This window comes from Eurosta solidaginis, chromosome 2, assembly GCF_040869045.1.
Source record: "Eurosta solidaginis isolate ZX-2024a chromosome 2, ASM4086904v1, whole genome shotgun sequence".
NCBI lineage: Eukaryota > Metazoa > Arthropoda > Insecta > Diptera > Tephritidae > Eurosta > Eurosta solidaginis.
The window spans coordinates 263,854,369-263,879,067 of NC_090320.1; the positions used below are offsets into that span (position 1 = coordinate 263,854,369).

The 24,699-nt window shown below is 39.9% G+C and overlaps 1 protein-coding gene across 1 annotated transcript in view; it reads right to left on the bottom strand.

Annotated features, from left to right (window-relative positions):
* Positions 1-259: 259 nt before the first annotated feature.
* The window catches only part of LOC137240879 (uncharacterized), a 38,467-nt gene continuing 14,027 nt past the window's right edge, over positions 260-24,699 (bottom strand). The window contains exons 2-4 of the mRNA XM_067767802.1: positions 1,018-1,250; positions 707-880; positions 260-641 (exon numbers count right to left, since the gene is read on the bottom strand). Coding sequence (XP_067623903.1) covers positions 416-641; positions 707-880; positions 1,018-1,250 — 633 coding nt within the window. The 3' untranslated portion in view covers positions 260-415. The remainder of the gene's footprint in view (positions 642-706; positions 881-1,017; positions 1,251-24,699) is intronic.

Genomic DNA, 24,699 nt, shown 5'->3' on the forward strand with positions numbered 1-24,699 from the left:
TTTTGTTTACACTTGCGGTACATGAAATTGTTTATATTCGCGGGATTTTTTGATTTATCTTTATTAATATTTTTCGCTCTTTTGTTTCTACTAAAATTATGTTGTCATAATTTCTGTTCAGTCGATCATACATATCCATATGTGTAAGTCCTATTTTTGCTACGGAAATGTATGTTTAAAAATGTTAATTGTTTTCTTTTCGTAGATTCTTGATGATGACTTCAGATTGAAGTCGAAATATCGAAAAAAAAAAAAAATATTTTTTGAATACTACTAAAAAAAGAAGTTTTATTCAATAATCTGGCCTAAAGCTCAATCAAAATTATCAAAATTTATTAAGTATTCTAAACATAAAATAAAATACTTCATCCCCCCCGTGCATACTGAAGTAGAGTTGCTTACGCTAAAATTTTATTTACTTCCGTTCTGGTACCAAGGCCCAATAAATCTCATCAATTGGCTTGAAGCCCAATTTGCTAAACATTTTCTGTGATGGTATGTTATCTATTAGAACGGGCGCAGTCACTTCCAGCTCTTTCTCTGCAAGCAATTTTGATATTGCTTTTACAACTAAACTGCCAAAACCCAAACGCTTATGAGTGTCCATTACTTGTACTAATCCTAAAGAGCCGTTGGGCAATCTAAAGATAATAAAAGTTTCAAATTTTATTATATCTGAATATGAGTCTTACATTAAAGTTGATACCTTAAACTCCAAGCAATCAAATTATCTGACTTATCGAATACTCCAATGCTATCATTGAATTTGATCAAACGATTCACAAAAATTATAGAGCCGGGTCCGTGATGAGGCCAAACACTATTGACTTGTTCAGCATGCTTCAATTCCAAACGTTGGTGTTTATATCCTTCAGGGATGCTAAAATCGAAAGTGAAGTTAAATTTTTTTTATATGTATTTTTTCTAAATACAAGGAGGCGATTTAATCCAATGAATAAAATCATAAAAATTTTGAGAACCTTGTATTTCACGCTCTATACTTTTATACTTACTTACTTTACTTCAAATTGTTTAGCTTTATCTTTATCGATGTGAAACCAAATTGTGGCATTTGCTTTCTCTACTCTCACGCCAAGATTTTTAATATATTTTTCCACCGTTGGCAGTAAGCGTTTGCTATAACCGAATAATAAAGTCGGTTCATTCTCTAATTTATTGAGTGCAATACTCAGACGTTCATGATTATCGCTAAGTGTGTTGAAAAATACGTAATTCACTGGTTCCTTCATCTGCAATGAAAATTGAGAGCATAAAAATTGTATCACCAATAACCTTATAAATCAAACAATCTCACCTCTTCAGCCTGGAACCGCCTAGGCCAAAGATATCATATATACATTTTGGTTCCGATCGGATACTTTTAAAAGTTATGACACAGTGATTGAAGTTCATACTTTAATATATGGCGACCTCTGAGTGCAATCTGAGCATAGGCCCTGTACAACACGCCCTCAGCACTTCGTATTTGGAGCAAACAAATTTTTCTCCATAAAGAAATCTAAATTTTTAACCCTGAGCGAGAATCCGTAATCATCTCCAATCGAAACCAAAGCTTACACGTGATATATTTTTGACCTAGGTCTGAAGGGGTTAGATCGAAAAAATTTGATTCATAAGAATTGCCCTAAATTACGAAAGGTTAGGTTAAAGTGGCCGCCTCCGCTGTTTAAGGGCAGGCTCACGTAGGTCATTGTGGCCTGTTATGATAACCACGAAGGGGCCCTTGTTTTTATAGAAAATGGTTACTACACCCATGAAGATGAACCTGCGCATTTGCCTATTGTAGCGCAGGAATTCGTTTCGTTTATATTTGTGGATTCTAGCTCCGCAAACCACTCAAAAGAGTGACTGTGGAGACATCGGTACCTGGCCTTCGACACGGTGGGACAATGACATGGATAATGCACTACCCTTTCCATCTCTCCTCTTTCCTGCAGCTACGGCAGAAGTCATTTGTTTGCAAGCCAACATGATCACCATAGGCGCCCGTAAGACAGTGACCTGTTAGAATACCCTGATCAAATGTGGTCTTTAGTGCCTAAAGGTTACTCATTGAAATAAACTACAGGCCTGTTAAAACACCGCTCTCAGAACCGCTACCGGTTATCTTCTTATGTCCCCAGAATACCACTTACACAGTGAAGCGAGAGTACCTCACATAAGCGGAATCGAAATGCTGAATAAAAAATTGCTTACCCAGAAACCTGCACATCCCAACCAGCATCTGATTGAAGAAACTCAACCTCCCAAGGACTTACGAAGTCATCTCATTAAGCATGTTGAAGGAATACCGCACTGAGGGCTCATTCGCATGAAGAAAAAACGCACAAAAAGGTCCTAAGAAAAATCCACCAAAACGATTCGGGCCTCTATGCCATGAATTTCCCGGCGAACAAAGTCAAAGAACCTAAACTCGCAGCAGATGAAAGCAATCTCCTCAGGGAAACACGCAACATCTAGCTCAACTTCGATCTCAATACTGCAATAGGTTGAACTTATCCAAAATCAACCCGTATATAATATATGTCCTACTTGTAACGTGTAATGTGGAGACATTAACCATCTTTTCAAATGCAATGTGAAAACAACGCCTCTAACACCCCTTCCTCTCTGCAAGTTGCCTTTGACTCCCGTTAGAGGATATTGATGACATTTCGTGAGTGGTCGCACCTATTGGATGGGGCGAAGCACTGCTACAACAACAACAATACCTACTAATGGGCTAATAGAAAGGCGAAGTAGAATTATGATCGTGCGTGGATATCCTAATCACCCTAATGTGCAAAACAAGATAGGGTGTGCCTGAATTCAATTTAAATTAAAGCTTTACTCGACGAAAGCTTATTCCAATTCACTTAGAAGAAATCAGAAGTAGACAAGAGTTGCATATGATACATCAAGCTGGAAAAGCGTCGAAGGAAGCGCGTGGCTGTAAAATTTCTAAAATCATGTGAAAATCCTACGATATCAGACCAACAAAGTTGAGAGACTTATTGGACACTGCATTTTAGCCTCACAAAAAAGGATAAATAAAAATGTGTAAGGCTAAGAAAAAAAGCGAAAAGTTGAAAGCAACTTTCTAAGCGTTTTATTATTAAAAAAAAAAAAACACCTAACAGAATAAAAACTTTTAATTAATTTTTACTCCCATCTCATAAAAACTAAAATGAAATGTATTTAATTAGCGAGCTTTGCTCATATTGCTTTAGACAATGGTTTTTGTAATTGATATTAGAGAAAGATTGTCAGTTTACAAACGGCGATGGTTACTAGGACATGTTTCTGAATTTCACTTCTTCATCAGCTAGCTTTTCGGGAGCTGAGCGTTGAACTCGAATCTGAGCAAAGCTCGCTAATCAAATACATATTGTAACGAATTTGCTGCAAATCCTCTTATTTGCAATCCTCTGCTAAGTTCGAATCACTAAACTGTTGAATAAATAACTCCAATATTGAATGATGGAAAAATGGCCTTTATTAAAGTACTTCACAATAACACTTATACTTTGCTACTCGCTGGCTTAATAACCAAACTGGTTAATAACTCAAATGAAACTCTACTATTGTCCGCCAGATCGCGCGCTTAAGCAAACTAATTTATAGCTCAATTCAAACTGAATTCCTTCTTACTCGCCTGCCCCGCTTTTATAGTTTACGCTGAATACTTCTAGGCTCTTCCATTTCCAGAACTTACCAACTATATTCGTGTGTGTCTACTTTTTAGCGCTTCCCAGATGTACATATGTGAGTTTGTAGTTTACAGTCTCCCGCACACACATAAGCGTATAAGTAAATTCATCTGTGTGTGACATCTCATCTCTCGCTGCCTTGTATGCAAATGTTGCTCGTCGGAATGTGTACATATGTGTAGACGCAATTATTGATTCGTTTATGTAGATATATAATGATTGAATTATTGATGTGAATTCACGTCACTGCTTAGTATCGGCCTGGAGATGGCAGCACTCCTCAGTTTTGCTAATATTCGTAACACTGCCCTCCACCTAAGTCTGATCGTCCCGATCAGACAAATCTCCCATTCTAAACGCCGCTAGCATCTCCAAATGTACCACCCTTCTAATTCGTGGTTTCCCAGTGGTTTGTATGCGGTAGATGGTATCACTGATCTTCTTCACAACTTTGTACGGGCCTTCCCAACTGCACCGAAATTGGGCTGGAACACCTTTCCGCCGGTGAGGGTTGTTTAACAGTACCAAAAATCCATTCCGGAAACCTTCCGAATTATTTTCCCTGTCGTACCTGTGTTCCATCTTACTACTCATTATTCTGGATCGTTCTCTCGGACTCTGTTGCTTGGCCAATGAAGAACTACTTTGTAGAGCTTGTTCTTGACGGATTGGCTTCACATACTCAGTATCGTTCCGACGTTTCCCAACAAAAGTGCGCACTGGCTTGAAACCATCCTTGCATTCTTTCTGAAAAATTCTTTCAGTCATTTTAGTGCGTCCATTAGGGTTTGTTGATGCCGGTCTTTTCCTCGCAGGTACTTTTAATTTCGCTTTATTTGGCACATTCGATCCATCAACCTTTGCTCGATCTACTTTCCTTGACTTTCGTGGTCTCTGTCGAATCTCCTCCACCAGCACTCGCCTACTGCTGAACCCTTTTTCCAAACTGAAGTTAAGTGGCACATCTTGGTTCTCATAATGGATCACCCTTCTCTGCATATCGATCTTGATGTCATGGTCAACCAAGAAATCCACTCCCAATATAACTTCATCAACGATCTCCGCCACAACGAATTTGTGTAGAACCATGACCTCCCCAATTAGGACTTCACATATTACTTCTCCCTGGACTTGGTTATATTCGCCTGTGACCGTACGCAACCTCGCTCCAGGTAATGACTTTACTCTCTTGTAGATCAAATCAGACCGAATCAAGGAATGAGATGCGCCCGTATCTACAGTCAGTACACGCTCCTTGCCATCCACATTCCCTCTGATGGTAAGACTGCTTGATTTCCTTCCAATTTGCGACACAGATATCATAGGACATTCAATAGCCGGGGCAAGTTTTCGTTCTTTATCTCTTACTCGCTCTTGCTCATCTCCTCCAGCTTTGCGTTTACGGCCACCCACATTGTTGGAACTATTAGGACCAAGATCGCAATGACGTGCAATGTGACCGGACTTCCCGCATTTGAAGCATTTGATAACTTTTTCACTCCGCTTTTGCGATCCTTTCAGCACCTCCAATATTGCGTCTACCCACTCTGGCCTTTCTACTTCCACACGGCGTGCTTTGAAAACTGGCTTACTCAATAATGACGCCGTTTCCTGAGTCAATGCATGGGATACCGTTTCAGAAAATGTTTGCTTTGGGTTCGCGTATGTGGCTCGCTTCGTTTCGACGTCCCTCATGCCATTTATAAAGCTCTGAATCTTCACTCTTTCCGTGTATTCCACGGGTGCATCCGCATTTGCAAGATGAGCCAATCTTTCAATGTCCGAAGCAAACTCATGCAAATTCTCGTTAGCTTTTTGGTAGCGGTTTTGCAATTCTATTTGAAATATCTGTTTCCTGTGTTCGCTTCCGTATCGCCGTTCTACAGCAGCCATCAATGCGTCATAACTGTTCCGTTCGTACTCTGGAATAGTCTGTAAGATTTCGGCAGCTGGTCCTTTCAATGCTACGAAGAGTGCGGCAACTTTATCTTCCACATTCCAGTTGTTCACTGCTGCGGTCTTCTCAAACTGTAGCTTAAAGACCTGGAAAGGAACAGAACCGTCAAAGGATGGTGTTTTTACCTTTGAATTACTAGTTGAAACTGCTGGCCGATTCAGTTGCAACTGCTCGATACGTCCTCTCAAAGCATTCACCTCGGCCTCGATTTTTTCTTCAAACTGTAAAATTTTTGTATCTTGCGCCTCCAACTTCGAGGAAATACGTCCCTCTTGCTCTTCCAGTTGAGCAGAGATCTGCGATGATGTCTGTGCTGAAATTTGAGCCGACATTTCGGATATCCGTGCCTCTTGTTCTACAATCTTCGCTGTTATACGGTTCTCCTGCGATTCCAGCTGAGATGACATTTGCGACGACATTTTGGATATACGCGTTTCTTGTGCTTCAATCTTTGATGTTATACGCGTTTCTTGTGCTTCCATCTTTGATGTTATACGTGTCTCTTGAGATTCCATCTGTGATGACATTGTCGATGTTTGAGCAGATATTGCAGCCAATATCATGTTCAGGTCTGTGTTCGCCATTGTCTGCGGTGTTTCTTCCATTTTTGTTATTTCCTCGCCATCAAGATGAAAGTCATACTCTTCCACATCGATTCCTTCTGCTTCCATTGCCTCTCGTAGCCGTGCCTGAAGTTCAAGTTTAACGCCGCTTGTATTCAATCCACGGCTCTCCAACTCCTTCTTTAGTTGCTGGATCTTCAATTCACTGAACTTTGCCATGTCCTTGTTGTCCTCTGGAATTTATTCAACAATTCCTCTTCTGTCACCAATTGTAACGAATTTTCTGCAAATCCTCTTATTTGCAATCCTCTGCTAAGTTCGAATCACTAAACTGTTGAATAAATAACTTCAATATTGAATGATGGAAAAATGGCCTTTATTAAAGTACTTCACAATAACACTTATACTTTGATACTCGCTGGCTTAATAACCAAACTGATTAATAACTCAAATGAAACTTTACTATTGGCCGCCAGATCGCGTGCTTAAGCAAACTGATTTATAGCTCAACTCAAACTGAATTCCTTCTTACTCGCCTGCCCCGCTTTTATAGTTTACGCTGCATACTTCTAGGCTCTTCCATTTCCAGAACTTACCAACTATATTCGTGTGTGTATAGTTCTCATATAGTTTCTACTTGTTTACAATTGTCTACTTTTTAGCGCTTCTCAGATGTACATATGTGAGTTTGTAGTTTACAGTCTCCCGCACACACATAAGCGTATAAGTAAATTCATCTGTGTGTGACATCTCATCTCTCGCTGCCTTGTATGTAAATGTTGCTCGTCGGAATGTGTACATATGTGTAGACGCAATTATTGATTCGTTTATGTAGATACATAATGGTTGAATTATTGATGTGAATTCACGTCACTGCTTAGCATCGGCCTGGAGATGGCAGCACTCCTCAGTTTTGCTAATATTCGTAACAATATGATCATATTGATATTGTTACGAATATTAGCAAAACTAAGGAGTGCTGCCATCTCCAGGCCGATGCTAAGCAGTGACGTGAATGCACATCAATAATTCAATCATTATGTATCTACATAAACGAATAAATAATTGCGTCTACACATATGTACGTATACGAACATCGAAGCGGCAATGCACAAATACATGCATATATCTTACAACGTAGTTGTGGCTGGCGATTTTGTAGCCGAACTAACTAGTAACTTCTGTTATTTTGAATAGTAGAGTTTCATTGAGCTATCAATCAGTGTGGTTATTAAGCAAGCTATTCGTTGCACAGTTTGTTATTGTGAAGTACTTTAATAAAGGCCATTTTGCATTATTACAAATTGGAGTTATTTATTCAACAGTTTAGTGATTCGAACTTAGCAGAGGACTGCAAATAAGAGGATTTGCAAGCAAATTCGTTACAATTGGTGTCAGAAGAGGAATTGTTGAATAAATTCTAGAGGACAACAAGGACATGGCAAAGTTAAGTGAATTGAAGATCCCGCAACTGAAGAAGGAGTTGGAGAGCCGTGGATTGAATACACGCGGCGTTAAACTCGAACTTCAGGCACGGCTACGAGAAGCAATGGAAGCAGAAGGAATTGATGTGGAAGAGCATGTCTTTCATCTTGATGGCGAGGAGACAACAAAAATTGAAGAGAAAAATGAAACACCGCAGACAATGGCGAACACAGACCTGAACATGATATTGGCTGCAATATCGGCACAAATGTCCGAAATGTCATCACAAATATCTACCAACATGTCATCACAATTGGAAGAACAGAAAACACGTATAACAGAAATGTCATCACAAATATCCACAAATATGTCATCACAGCTGGAAGAACAAAAGACATATATGGCAACCCCACTGAAAGAACAAGAGACACGCATAACAGTACAACTAGAAGCACAAGAGGCGCGTATATCATCAAAACTCGAAGCGCGCATGGACGAAAAAATAATGCAGTTTGAAGAAAAATTCGAGGCAGAGGTGGATGCGTTGAGAGGTCGTATACAGGAATTGCAACTTGATCGGCCGGCTGTTTCAGCGAGTAATACAAAGGTAACAACTCCATCTTTTGACGGTTCTGTTCCTTTCCAGGTCTTCAAGCTTCAGTTTGAGAAGACCGCAGCAGTGAACAACTGGAATGCGGAAGATAAAGTTGCTGCATTGTTCGTGGCATTGAAGGGGCCAGCAGCGGAAATCCTACAGACGATTCCCGAAGGAGAGCGGAACAATTATGAAGCATTGATGGCTGCTGTAGAACGACGTTATGGAAGCGAGCATAGAAAACAGATATTCCAAATAGAATTGCAAAACCGCTACCAAAAAGCTAACGAGACTTTGCAGGAGTTTGCTTCGGACATTGAAAGATTGGCTCATCTTGCAAACGCGGATGCACCCGTGGAATACACGGAAAGAGTGAAGATTCAGAGCTTTATAAATGGCATACGGGACGTCGAAACGAAGCGAGCCACATACGCGAACCCAAAGCAAACATTTTCTGAAACGGTATCCCATGCATTGACTCAGGAAACGGCGTCATTATTGAGTAAACCAGCATACAAAGCTCATCGTGTGGAAGTAGAAAGGCCGGAGTGGGTAGATACAATTTTGGAAGCTCTGAAGGGATCACAAGAGAAAAATGCCGGAGTTATGAAATGTTTCAAATGCGGGAAGTCCGGTCACATTGCACGTCACTGCGATCTTGGTCCTAATAGTTCCAACAATGTGGGTGGCCGTAAACGCAAAGCTGGAGGAGATGAGCAAGAGCGAGTAAGAGGTAGAGATCGAGAGCTAGATCCAGCTATTGAATGCCCTGTGATATCTGTGTTGCAAATTGGTAGAAAATCGAGCAGTCTTACCGTCAGAGGGAATGTCGATGGCAAGGAGCGTGTACTGACTGTAGATACGGGCGCATCTCATTCCTTGATTCGATCTGATTTGGTATACAAGAGAGTAAAGTCATTACCTGGAGCGAGGTTGCGTACGGTCACAGGCGAATATAACCAAGTTCATGGAGAAGTAATATGTGAAGTCCTAATTGGGAAGGTCATGGTTCTACACAAATTCGTTGTGGCGGAGATCGTTGATGAAGTTATATTGGGAGTGGATTTCTTGGTTGACCATGACATCAAGATCGATATGCAGAGAAGGGTGATGCATTATGAGAACCAAGATGTGCCACTTAACTTCAGTTTGGCAAAAGGGTTCAGCAGTAGGCGAGTGCTGGTGGAGGAGATTCGACAGAGACCACGAAAGTCAAGGAAAGTAGATCGAGCAAAGGTTGATGGATCGAATGTGCCAAATAAAGCGAAATTAAAAGTACCTGCGAGGAAAAGACCGGCATCAACAAACCCTAATGGACGCACTAAATTCTCTGAAAGAATTTTTCAGAAAGAATGCAAGGATGGTTTCAAGCCAGCGCGCACTTTTGTTGGGAAACGTCGGAACTATACTGAGTATGTGAAGCCAAACCGTCAAGAACAAGCTCTACAAAATAGTTCTTCATTGGCCAAGCAACAGAGTGCGAGAGAACGATCCAGAATAATGAGTAGTAAGATGGAACACAGGTACGACCGGGAAAATAATTCGGAAGGTTTCCGGAATGGAGATTTGGTACTGTTAAACAACCCTCACTGGCGGAAAGGTGTTCCAGCCCAATTTCGGTGCAGTTGGGAAGGCCCGTACAAAGTTGTGAAGAAGATCAGTGATACCATCTACCGCATACAAACCACTGGGAAACCACGGATTAGAAGGGTGGTACATTTGGAGATGCTAGCGGCGTTTAGATTGGGAGATTTGTCTGATCGGGACGATCAGACTTAGGTGGAGGGCAGTGTTACGAATATTAGCAAAACTAAGGAGTGCTGCCATCTCCAGGCCGATGCTAAGCAGTGACGTGAATGCACATCAATAATTCAATCATTATGTATCTACATAAACGAATAAATTATTGCGTCTACACATAGGTACGTATACGAACATCGGAGCGGCAATGCACAAATACATGCATATATCTTATCTGAGTTGTCACAAGAGAGAGCAATAATTTGTGCACGTAGTTGTGGCTGGCGATTTTGTAGCCGAACTAACTAGTAACTTCTGGAAATCGAAGAGCCTAGAAATATGCAGCGTAAACTATAAAAGCGGGGCAGGCGAGTAAGAAGGAATTCAGTTTGATTTGAGTTGTCAAGCAGTTTGATTAAGACGATATCTAGCGAGCAATAGCAGTGTTATTTTGAATAGTAGAGTTTCATTGAGCTATCAATCAGTGTGGTTATTAAGCAAGCTATTCGTTGCACAGTTTGTTATTGTGAAGTACTTTAATAAAGGCCATTTTGCATTATTACAAATTGGAGTTATTTATTCAACAGTTTAGTGATTCGAACTTAGCAGAGGATTGCAAATAAGAGGATTTGCAAGCAAATTCGTTACAATATAATAGTAACAGCGGAAGTATTAAAAACAAATACTGTAAAAATCCGAACAAATGTTACTAAGCTTTCAAAAGCGCGCCTAAAAATCCTATCCACACCATTAGGAATAAACTACATACAGAGTGTATGTGCCTACATGGTGATCAAAAGGAATATAAACAAAAAGGCAAAAAGGCAAAGGCAAAGGGACATTCATATGGCTTAGCAGCTAAAGGCTTGCACTGATATGAATGTTGGAGATTCGAGTTCAACGCTCAGCTCCCGAAAAGCTAGCTGATGAAGAAGTGAAATTCAGAAACATGTCCTAGTAACCATCGCCGTTTGTAAACTGACAATTTTTCTCTAATATCAATTACTAAAATTAAATGATGATAAAAAAATTTTAAGGACTACCTTTATATAAATGGACCAAAAAGAAGAAGGCAATTTTTCCTTTAATACAGACATAGTCTTGTTGAATTTTGACTAAGAAACGTTAACAATTGCTCACGTAAAATAATTTTGGGATTTAAAATTATAAAAGTAGAGCACGTGTTTAAATTTTAAATTATCAATTAGTTAATTCCAAGTACATGGTTTGCCTAAAATTGAAAGATTGCGCTCCACCTTTATAATTTTTAATCCCAAAATTCTTTTACAAGAGCTATTGTTAAAGTTTTTTAGTCAACATTCAACAAGACTATGTCTGTATTAAAGGAAAAATTGCCTTCTATTTTTTCGTCCATTTATATAAAGGTAGTCTTTAAAATTTTTGTATCATTTTTTTATTTTCAATTCTTTAGTACTGCCTTTTTGTAGGCAATTGCAACTTTGATTAGTAATTTAAGTAATTGCTAAGTGAAAATTCTTGGGGCATATTCATAGTCAAGTTAAAGTATGCGCTAAAAAAGTTAGAGCATATTTCAATAAAAAGCATGCTTTATCTTTATCATAGTCGCAAAAAAGCCGCATTCATCGGTTAGAGACATCACTAAAGTTAGAGATTTCTGTCAAATGAAATGAAATTTCAATTTACGTGTGTATTCAGTAATTTAAGCTGTATTTTTTAATCAAGAAGAGTGAAAATGTCTTACTTTGAGGAAATCGAAAGAGAAATTATTATTGAAATTTGAAATTATTGACGATTCGCGATTAATGAGAAAGCCCAAAATATATAAAGAACGATTTGATCCATTTGTTTTAGGGTACAAGGTTTCTTTAAATACTAAAAAAAAAAACATAATTCGTTTTGCGAGCAAAGCTCATTATTTAATACAATTTGTATTCTTTTTGATATTAGACAAAAAGTGTACACGGCGATGGTTACCAGGGTATGTTTCTGAGTTTCACTTCTTCATCGAATAGCGAGCTTCGAAATCAAGTACCTGCATTTGAAAAACAAGCTCATGATGAAGTGAAATTCAGAATCAAGTCCTTGTAAACATCTCTCTAATATGAATAACAAACGTAATTCAATCTAAATATTTCAAATATACTACATGTTAACACCGTTCTATCATTTGGTGCTAACCACTTCTTATTGTATTTGTATCTGGATTTGTGTATAAAATAAATAATAAAACTAATTACTACAAAATACTTAAATGGAATCATTCTTCCAAGCAGATATGCGTATATATACATATAAAGCAGCGAAAAGAAAAATAGCGGTGCAATTTTTATTAAATTTCGTAAATTTTCTATGTGGCAGTTTTGTTCTCTTTTATTGTTCTGTAGTAATAAATACACATTTTAATTAATTAACGAGGTTAAAATACACTTTATTAACAAATTGCTTACTTTTTGAATTTTTAGCAATCAGGCGCAATAAATGAATAACAAGCAAACGTCAAGACGAGTGATTTGACAACATTGCGTAATAGATTTTTTGTATGTAATAAAATTTTGCCTAAAGTAGGCTCTCGTTACAGCATGCCACTAAACTGACTATGATATACTTAGAAATGAAATGTACTCTATCTTTTTAGTGCCGCACAAAGTGAAGCATACTCTAACTCAGGACTATGAATATGCCCCCTGATCTCTATTTATTTGTTCAAAATGGCTACCCGTTCTTTGGCGTTGCTCGGACGAACTACGTCTATATATATATTGGGCTTAGGTGACTGTAGAAAGATGTATGTGTGCTACATGTTGTAACAAATTTACTGCAATTCCCCTTATTTGCAATCTTCTACTAACATTCGTATCGCTAAACTATTGAATAAATAACTCCAATATTGAATAATGGAAAAATCGCCTTTATTAAAGTACTTCACAATAACACTTATACTTTGCAACTAGCTTGCTTAATAACCAAACTGACTGATAGCTTAAATGAAACTGATCTATTGCCCGACAGATAGCGTGCTTAACTGAAACTGAGCTATTGCCCGACAGATAGCGTGCTTAACTGAAAGTGATTATAGCGTCTCTACCGCTGGTGCTTCCAGAATTTACTTAGTTACCGCCATATAATTATAACTACAGACGCACGCATATAGCTTCTCATATGCGTGTATTTGTGTGCGAGACTTCAGCAATTACAATTGCATACTTTTGGGAGCATCTCAGATAAGATATTTGCATGTGTTTGTGCATCTCTTCTCTGCTGCGTGTACGTACATATGTGTAGACATAATGTTTTATTCGTTTATGTAGATACAAGTGACTGTCTGTTTTAATGTTGTTGTGACTTCATTTACTTAGCATCAGACTAGGCATGTGAGTATCACTTAGTGTCACTCATATTCGTCACACTGCCCTGCACCTAAGTCTGATGGTCCCGATCAGACAAATCTCTCGATCTAAACGCTGCCAGCCTTTCCAAATGAACGACTTTCATTTTGGTTCGTGGTTTGCCAATGGTTTGTATGCGGTACACTACATCGTTGAACCATTTTACAACTTTGTATGGGCCTTCCCAATTACACTGCAATTTCGGGGACAAACCTTTTTTTCGTTGTGGGTTGTATAACAGCACCAAATCTCCTTCCTGAAACCCTTCCGAATTAATTGCTTTATCGTACCTCGCTTTCATCTTGTCACTCATAATTTTTGATCGTTGCCTTACAAGATCGTGTATATCTCTCAGCTCTTCTTCCAAGACACCAGTGGATTTCTTGACATTTCTCTCCGCATCGGCATCTATCCCAAACTTCAAATCAGCTGGCGTTCTGAGGTCATTGACAAAAATTACTTTTGCGGGAGTTTGGCCCGTTGTCTCATGCACTACCCATCGTTAAGCCATCAATAATAATGATATATGTGTATCCCACTCCTTATGGTACTTGTCTCCTTCTTTCCTTAAATGCTTCTCCAATGTTCTATTGAATCGTTCCACCATACCATCGGACTGAGGATGCAATGCAGTTGTCCGTGTTTTTCGAATTCCCAATGAATGACACATTTCCCGGAACACAACTGATTCGAAATTCCTGCATTGGTCAGAATGTAACTCCATTGGTACACCATACCTTGCAAACCAATCGTTTATAAACACTTCTGCTACTGTTTCCGCTTCTGGATTTGGGATTGGGTATACTTCTGGCCATTTGCTGAAATAATCCATAACCACCAGTACATATTTGTTTCCTAGTAGGAAATGGACCTGCAACATCCATGGCGATCCTTTCAAATGGCGCACCTGAGTTATATTGCTTCATCTGGCCATGACTTCGGGTTTTGGGCCTTTCGCTCTGCTGCAAACCTCGCAGTTCGTAATCCACTCAGTGACCGACTGACGGCAACCAACCCAATATAATCTCTGTTTAATTTTCACGAGCGTCCGCGTGATTCCAAGATGACCTCTGCTTGGACCATTATGCAGCTCGCTGAGCACGTCAGGAATCCTATTTCTGGGAACAACTATCAGTTTATTCTTGCATTGACCATCCTCACTATCCCATACTCGATGCAAGCAACCGGATATCAATTCTAAACTGTTCCACTGTGCCCAATATGACTTTGCAATGGGACTCACTGCTGAAATCTCCTCTCTATTTGGTCTTCCGTTTCGTTCGAGCCCTTGCATAACATGTGACAGATCCGTATCTCCTAGCTGACACTTCTTTAGTTGTTCCTTGTCCCATTCATCCGCAGATGTTATAGTCATTAGCCGGACATCTATAATGTCTTCTTTAGCTTCGGCCTTTGAACAGTGCTTGCATTCCAAACTACATGGTCTTCGTGACATTGCATCAGCATTCCCACGGGTACTACCTTTCCGATGCTCAATGGAAAAGTCATAGCTCAGTAGTCGCTCGATCCACCGTGCCAATTGTCCTTCTGGATTACGGAACTGCAGAAGCCATTTCAACGCTGCGAGGTCTGTCCTGACGCGGAATCGCTGGACGTAGAGGTGTTTGTGAAAATCTTTAATGCACTCTACCAATGCCAACAGCTCTCTCCGTGTAACGCAATAGTTCCTCTCTGGTTTTCCAACCGAACGGCTGTAGTATGCAACTACCTTCTCCTGTCCATCGACCAGTTGTGATAAAACGCCTGCGATAACATATCCACTAGCATCTGTATCTAGAATAAAGGTTGTTCCTGGAATCGGATATGCCAACATTGGAGCAGTGCACAAACGCTCTTTCAATGTTTGGAAAGCCACTCTTGCTCCTTCTTCCATTCAAAAGCTTTATTTTTTCTTGTAAGCTCATGGACGTTATGGGCTATGCTGGAAAAGTTTGGTACAAATCGCCGGTAATATGTGCACAGCCCAAGGAAACTTCTTAATTTATGCAAGTTCTGTGGTCTTCGCCAATCCTTTACTACGTTTAGCTTTTCATTTGCTGTACGGATACCTTCTGTCGTTACTTTGTGACCCAAATAATTTACTTCCTTTTTAAACGGCGTACACTTTTTGGGACTTAGTTTCAGACCAGCGCCAGCTATTCTCTGGAAAACTTCCTCCAAGTTTCTAAGATGTTCATCGAAGTTCTTTCCCAATACGATGATCTCGTCGAGGTATACCAAACATGTTTTCCAGTGCAGTCGTTTCAATAACTGATCCATGAGTCTCTCAAAAGTAGCTGTTGCATTACAAAGTCCAAAAGGCATTACTGTAAATTGCCAAAGACCATCTCCGACGCTGAAGACGGTTTTTTCTTTGTCTTCCTCCTTCACCTCCACTTGCCAGTAGCCACTTTTCAAGTCCAATGTGGAAAACCATTTCATACCAGAGAGCGAGTCCAGAGTGTCATCAATTCTTGGCAATGGGTAGCTATCCTTTTTCGTGACGTCGTTCAACTTGTGGTAGTCCACGCAAAACCTCATTTTCCCATCTTTCTTCTTCACAAGTACCACAGGTGTGCTCCATGGACTAGCTGATGGTTCGATGACGCCGCTGTCGCTCATTTCTTGTACGATTTGACTCACAATTTCCCGCTTTGCCAGTGGAACACTACGAGGAGCTTGACGTATCGGCCTCGCGTCTCCAGTGTCAATTTGATGTTTCACAACATTGGTGCGGCCTGGTTTGGAACCATCCTGGTCAAATATGTTCGCGTGCTTTAAGAGCAGTTGTTTTGCCTTACTCTGATAGGCTTCCTCTAGCCCCTGCGGCCATGCCGTGATGTCATTTGAAAGATCAGTATTACTAGATGAAACGTGTTCCTGGATCTGTTCACAGTTAATAAATACTTCAGCCTCTTGGCATCTTCACAAAATAGCTCCTTTGGTCACTTGAACTCATTGAGTACTCTTACCAAAATACGTCCATCTTGCTTTGTCATAGCCAGGGTTTTTCCTACAAGTATGTTCAGTGCTGATTTGTTTGCTGCTTCGACAACCACAATTTGTTTTTCCCACAATCTCCATCAACCTTTGCCCAGGTGACTGCTTCAGATTTTGGTGGTATTTGCTGACTCTCTTCCACCAGCACTCGTTTACAGCTGTAGCCCCTCTCGTAGCCAAAATTAAGTGGCACATCCATGTTCTTATATCGCATCGTCTTGCTTTGCATATCGACGATGATGCCTTGATTGATTAAGAAGTCCACTCCAATTATGATTTCATCAACAATATTTGCCACTATAAAATTGTGTAGTACCGTGACGTTCCCAATTGCTACTTCACATTCTACTTCTCCAATTACCTGGGTGTCCTCTCCCGTGGCTGTACGTAATCTTGCTCCAAGCCATGGTCTTATCTTTTTGTTGACTAAATCTACAGTCAGTAAACGTTGCTTTCCATCCACATGTCCTCCGACAGTAAAATTGCTTGACCTTCTTTCAATTTGCGAGATAGAGATTATGGGGCATTCAATTGAGGGAGCCAGCTGTCGCCCCTTGCGGCTGACTCGTTTTAGTTTAACGATTGAGTGGATTTTGAGATTTGCTCCTCACCTTCAGCTCTGCGTTTACGGCCACGCACACTGCTGGAACTGTTAGGATTTGTACTGCAATAACGTGCAATGTGCCCTGGCTTTCCACATTTAAAGCATTTGACGGCACCATCGCTTTTCTGCTGCGTTCCTTTTAATGCTTCCAAAATTGTGTCTACCCAGTCTGGCCTTTCCACTTCCACGCGATGAGCTTTGTATGTGGGGTTACTCAGAAGTGAAGCTGTTTCCTGAGTCAGCGCATGGGATACCGTTTCTGTGAATGTTGGTTTGGGTTTTCATATGTTGCTCGCTTCGTTTCTACGTCCCGTATGCCATTTATAAAACTCTGGATTTTCACCCTCTCGGTGTACTCCACGGGTGCGTCCGCATTTGCCAAATGAGCCAACCTTTCAACATCCGAAGCAAACTCTTGCAAAGTCTCATACGCTTTTTGGTAACGGTTTTGCAATTCTATTTGGAATATCTGTTTTCTATGCTCGCTTCCATAACGTCTCTCTACAGTGGCCATCAATGCTTCATAGTTGTTCCGCTCTCCTTCGGGAATCGTCTGTAAGATTTCGGCTGCTGGCCCCTTCAATGCTACGAATAGAGCTGCAACTTTATATTCAGCATTCCAGCCGTTCACTGCTGCGGTCTTCTCAAACTGTAGCTTAAAGACCTGGAAAGGAACAGAACCGTCAAAGGATGGTGTCTTTACCTTTGGATTACTCGCTGAAACTGTTGGGCGATTTATTTGCAACTCCTGTATACGACTTCTCAAAGCTTTTATCTCGGCATCCATTTTGTCCTCGAGCTGTACAATTTTTGTATTCTGTGCTTCTAACTGCGAAGACATTTGTGCCACCTGCAATGATAGGCGCTCCTCTTGTGCTTCCATCTTGGATGTAATCTATGTCGACATTTCTGAAATACGCGTTGCTTGTGCTTCAATCTTCGATGTTATTTCTGAAGACATTTCTGCAATACGTGTCTTCTGTTCTTCCATCTTGAATATTATACGCTTCTCCTGGGATTCTAGTTGGGATGCCATATTTGTGGATATTTGTGATGACATTTTTGTTATGCGTGTTTCCTGGGTTTCCATTTTTGCCGATATCTGTGATAGCAAAGACAATATGGCATTATTCTCGCCGCTTGCAACTGGATTCGGCCTTCCGTTCTTCTCTTCAATTTTTGTTGTTGTCTCGTCCCCATCAGGGTAAAAGACATACTCTTCCACATAAATTCCTTGCGACTCCATTACCTCTCGTAGCCGTGCTTGAAGTTCGATCTTATTGCCGGTTGTATTCAATCCACGGCTCTCCAACTCCTTCTTCAGTGGCTGGATCCTCAACTCACTCAACTTTGCCATGTCCAAGTTGTATTCGCAATATTCGGAATTTATTCAACAATTCCTCTTCTGACACCAATTGTAACGAACTTACTGCAAATCCCCTTATTTGCAATCTTCTACTAACATTCGTATCGCTAAACTATTGAATAAATAACTCCAATATTGAATAATGGAAAAATGGCCTTTATTAAAGTACTTCACAATAACACTTATACTTTGCAACTAGCCTGCTTAATAACCAAACTGACTGATAGCTTAAATGAAACTGATCTATTGCCCGACAGATAGCGTGCTTAACTGAAACTGATTATAGCGCCTCTACCGCTTGTGCTTTTATACTCTGTGATTTCCTCGTGGCATTTTCTAGGCGCTTCCAGAATTTACTTAGTTACCGCCATATAAATATAACTACAGATGCACGTATATAGCTTCTCATATGCGCGTATTTGTGAGCGACACTTTAACAATAACAATTGCATACTTTTGGGAGCAACTCGGATAAGATATCTGCATGTGTTTGTACATCTCTTCTCTGCTGCGTGTACGTACATATGTGTAGACATAATAATTTATTCGTTTATGTAGATACAAGTGACTGTCTACTTTATTGTTGTTGTGACTTCATTTACTTAGGATCAGACTAGGGATGTGAGTATCACTTAGTGTCACTCATATTCGTCACAATATGAACCGGTGAATTATGATAGCTGTTCGATGTTCTTGATATTGGTGGAGCGGGTGAGTTGGACAAAGAGGATGTATGTGTTGAATGATTCTTTTTGGCGATTATTCTCATAATTGGCAAAGCCGGATAGTGCAACACAATCGATGTTGGTGAATATCATCACAATTGTTGAGGAAGTAAGTTCAACACAATTGATGATGTGGTGAATTTTCATTGCTGGTGAACGTACATCATAAGAAGAGAATTCCACATCGTTTTTCAGCTACTTAATTTCTACAGCTGAAAATCGTGGTGAAATTCACATACGCCTGAAATTCTAAAAGAATCGTGGTGAAAGTCGCGTACGCCTAAAAGTATGCAAGGACGTGCATTGAGTTGGGCCTTCAACGAGGTAGAATTCTACAACGCCTGCAACACTCAGGAGGCTAGCCATGAAGGTATGGCCTAATCTTCTAAATAGTTCGACTTGTGCGTTACGTAGCTCAAATTTTTATACTCAGTTGAGCAGAGCTCACAGAGTATATTAAGTTTGATTGGATAACGGTTGGTTGTACATATATAAAAGAATCGAGATAGATATAGACTTCCATATATCAAAATAATCAGGATCGAAAAAAAATTTGATTGAGCCATGTCCGTCCGTCCGTTAACACGATAACTTGAGTAAATTTTGAGGTATCTTGATGAAATTTGGTATGTAGGTTCCTGAGCACTCATCTCGGATCGCTATTTAAAATGAACGATATCGGACTATAACCACGCCCACTTTTTCGATATCGAAAATTTCTAAAAACCGAAAAATTGCGATAATTCATTACAAAAGACAGATAAAGCGACGAAACTTGGTAGATGAGTTGAACTTATGACGCAGAATATAAAATTAGTAAAATTTTGGACAATGGGCGTGGCACCGCCCACTTTTAAAAGAAGGTAATTTAAAAGTTTTACAAGCCTTAATTTGGCAGTCGTTGAAGATATCATGATGAAATTTGGCAGGAACGTTACTCCTATTACTATATGTACGCTTAATAAAAATTAGCAAAATAGGAGAAGGACCACGCCCACTTTTAAAAAAAATTTTTTTTTAAAGTAAAATTTTAACAAAATATTTAATATCTTTACAGTATATAAGTAAATTATGTCAACATTCAACTCCAGTAATGATATAGTGCAACAAAATACAAAAATGAAAGAAAATTTCAAAATGGGCGTGGCTCCGCCCTTTTTCAGTTAATTTGTCTAGGATACTTTTAACGCCATAAGTCGAACAAAAATTAAACAATCCTTTTGAAATTTGGTAAGGGCATAGATTTTATGACGTTAACTCTTTTCTGTGAAAATGGGCGAAATCGGTTGATGCCACGCCCAGTTTTTATACACAGTCGTCCGTCTGTCCTTCCTCATGGCCGTCAACACGATAACTTGAGCAAAAATCGACATATCTTTAATGAACTTAGTTCACGTGCTTACTTGAACTCACTTTATCTTGGTATGAAAAATGAACGAAATCTGACTATGACCACGCCCACTTTTTCGATATCGAAAATTACGAAAAATGAAAAAAATGCCATAATTCTATACCAAATACGAAAAAAGGGATGAAACATGGTAAGGTAATTGGATTGTTTTATTGAAGCGAAATATAACTTTAGAAAAAGCTTTATAAAATGGGTGTGACACCTACCATATTAAGTAGAAGAAAATGAAAAAGTTCTGCAGGGTGAAATAAAAAACCCTTAAAATTTTGGCAGGTATTACATATATAAATAAATTAGCGGTATCCAACAGATGATGTTCTGGGTCACCATGGTCCACATTTTGGTCGATATCTGGAAAACGCCTTCACATATACAACTACCACAACTCCCTTTTAAAACTCTCATTAACACCTTTCTTTTGATACCCATATTGTACAAACAAATTCTAGAGTCACCCCTGGTCACCTTTATGGCGATATTTCGAAAATGCGACCACCTATACAACAACCACCACTCCCTTTTAAAACCCTCATTAATACCTTTAATTTGATACCCATATCGTACAAACGCATTATAGAGTCAACCCTGATCCACTTTTATGGCTATATCCCTAAATAGCGTCCACCTATAGAAATATGGCCCACTCCCTCATAAAATACTCTTTAATGCCTTTCATTTGATACACATGTCATACAAACACATTCCAGGGTTTCCCTCGGTTCATTTTCCTACATGGTTATTTTCCCTTATGTTGTCTCCATAGCTCTCAACTGAGTATGTAATGTTCGGTTACACCCGAACTTAACCTTCCTTACTTGTTTTTTTTTTTGTTTTTGTTTTTTTTCTCATGATACCTATTTACACAAGGCAGACAGCAGTGTATAGAGTTGTATGCATGAGGAAGAAAGTAGGCTGTGTATATTGGCAGAGTATGACCTACTGCGATTAAAAAAAGAAAACAGCAACAAGTGACGGCCCATATACAATGCAGGCGCTGTGAGAAAAACTTAGTTTTTTCAAATTTCGTTTAACAGTACTTGTTGATACAAAAATTTACGGCGGAATTTGCGATTCGGATTATGCAAAACTATTTAAGGTTTTAAGTAAATTTCTGGAATTTTCTAACAAATTACTATCTTTTGGCTTTTCGATTGTCCCAAAGGGAATTTAATTGATTGTTTAATCGCATTTCTGGATAAATTGGTATTATTTGGTGGAACAATGCCGAAAGCAAAAACAACGCAATCTTCAGCGGGAAAAGGCAAGAAGAGGGTAGGCGAATCAAGGTGCGAGGAGGCAAAGACGAAAAAAAAACCAGAATAATGGTGCGTATTTAGAAGTGGTATATGTAGGTACAGCGAATTTTTTGCAAGTTATCGGCGATTTGGAGTTTTCTTTGCAATCACGGGCATAGCTGCAACTTGAGGAGATTATGCATAGTTACATATTTGTAAAATACATGTGTTATGTAAAATACCTCTGCGAATAAAGTTTATATTTCTTTTTGCTGTGACATGATGAAATTGCAATAAATTTTGTTATTGACTTTTGTTGGGTAGCTTGGCGCAATATTTATGAAATAATTTAAGCGGCGATAGAAATGAACATGTTTACTTCTTGGTAAATTTTCAAAGCGATTTACTGCGATTTGTAATAAACGGGAACCTGAGTTCCTTTATATAGTTTAAATCGGGCTAAATACAATTTAAAAGACCTGGAGCTGTTGAAAATACTTGCAAATCGTTTTGTTCATTTTCTATTTTTAGCTCGTGAGCAAGAGACCATGGCGAAAGCAGTTGGAGTGCAGATGTTAGAAGTGACTCCGGAAATTGTTAGTGGAGAATTGGGTCCAAGTGAGCAAGTGACCATGGCGTAAGCAGTTGGGGCGCAGATGTTAGCAGTGACTCCGGAAATTGTTAGTGGAGCAGTTACTGGTAATACTGATGTTGTAGTCCACATTCAGAATTAGATAAAGTCCATTGTGGCATAAATGCAGCGTCAAGCGGATTGGTTGGCTTCGGCCACTTTTGATGATATGAGTGTTGAGGTTTTGAGAACTCGTTTGGACATCCTAAATAGGGATTGGGATAGGTTTGAAGTGAAAGATCGTGAATTGCGGCAGATATCTCCAGAAGAATTGCAGCGAGCAGATGGGTCTTTGTCTGTTAGGGTTAGGTCAAATTTAAACACAAAAATCAAAGTGACAGAGCCTAGTTGTTCTACAACAGTATGTATTCCTACCACTAGCCGAGCGTTGCAATACCAGTTTGCAGAATTGCCGTTGGCAGGTCGTCTTCCTATATTTTATGGAAGCCTTCGTGAGTGGATTCAATTCCGTGATATTTTTACGGCGAAAGTGCTACAAAATCCGCATCTTACAGATCTGCAGCGGCTTCGTCGACTTCAAAGTTGTGCTAAGGACGGTGCAGCTCGAGCGTTAGGGTTTTGGCCCCAGCGTAACGATAGCTTTGCCGATGCGTGGCGGACGTTGTGTTTGGCATATTACAATGAATATTTATGTCATGCCGCACATTGCTCAGCAATATACAACTTGCCATATTGGTCGAAGGCCACCCATGCCCTAATAAGAAATATGCTTGATGTTACACGTAACAGCATGCGAATGGTGGCAAGACAATTGTGGCCTGAGGAGCAACGCGACTTGTTTATACTAAATTTTTTGAAATCACGTCTGGACAGCGCATCGCGTACACAGTGAGATATGGTTCGTCCGACGGATCGCATTCCAAATTTAAAGAATGATTTTTTTGCTTGGCTCGAACGTCGAAGTAGTGGACTTTTAAGCCATGCAACACAACCTATAACTTATTACAGAGAGAATCAAACTAATAATCCTCGAACAAATCTGCGTATGGGAGCAAACGTTTCGATAAACACTAACCTTGTTTAAACTGTGCTGGGGATCATGCGTTACATCGATGTCCTGCGCTTGTTTGTCAAAATCGCGATCAGAAAAATTTAATTAATAAAAATATAGTCACACATAATCAAATCCATATGCAACGAACATTATTTGGTGTCTCTTCTGCTTTAGGGACTGAGAGTAATATCTGTAACAAGTGTATTACCGTGTATTTGATGTCACTCTACGACGACGAATTTCGGATTCCTATCACGTGCCTAGTGGTTTCATCGGTTTTGGGAGGAAAGCTATTGCCCCAGACTGAAATGCAGATGAAAAATTTACCAAGTGCCATATCCAATTTCTTAGCAGATCCGACTTTCTATCAACCAGCATAAGTAAAAATATTGTTGGGGTTTGGTGCGTGGGCTCAGCTGATGCAGGAAAACATGCGTCGCCTATCTTCGGGGTTTGTGGCGCAGGAGGCTCGCTTAGGCTGACTTCTATTTGGCGAACCCCCCACTAACTCACACGTTGTGGGGTCAATATAGCCGACGGCGATTCTACGAAATTTGATGAACATTTTGAGCAATTAGTACGAAATCTTTTCGAAGCGGAAATTTTAGCAGGGGACGAATCAAATTGGACAGAAGAACAACAAGAGTGCGAAAACCATTTCTTGGAAACGCACACGTTTGAATTACAGGAGAAACGATATGTTGTGCAGCTTCCGCTTAGACGTGATTGGGATCGTATTAGCTCTAATCGCGTAACAGCATTGCAAAGATATTAACGGTTGGAGCAGCGATTTAGGCGAGAACCCGAACTAAAAGAAAAATATAAGGCCTTCGTAAACGAATATATAGCCAAATATTGCTTAATGCTAGCAACGAGAGCACCAGAAGGAAAGGCATATTACATTCCCCACCACGCCATTTTAAAGAAATGTCGAGTAGTGTTCGACGCTCCCTGTTCAACGGATACCGGGGTTTCGTTGAATGACGTCCAGATGATTGGCCCTAAATTGCAACGAGACTTGATCGACCTGCTTTGGGGGTTTCGCTTGTACGCTTATGGTGTATCGGTATCAAGTCAAAATATCCCCGCGTAACTGGGACCTTCAACGAATATTCTGGAGAGACCACACGGAGAAAATACGTGAGTACTGGCTTACCCGAGTGACATTTGGCATGGCTTCGGCCCCTTTTTGTGCAGTTAGAGCCATGCAGCAGTGTGCTAGGGATAAAGCGGTAAACTGGCCGCAAGCGGCAGAGGTCGTGCTGAACAATTTTTACATGGACGATTGCTTGTCTGGGGCTGATACGGAAGAAGAGCTACTATCCCTATGCAAGCAGTTGCAACAGATTTTGGC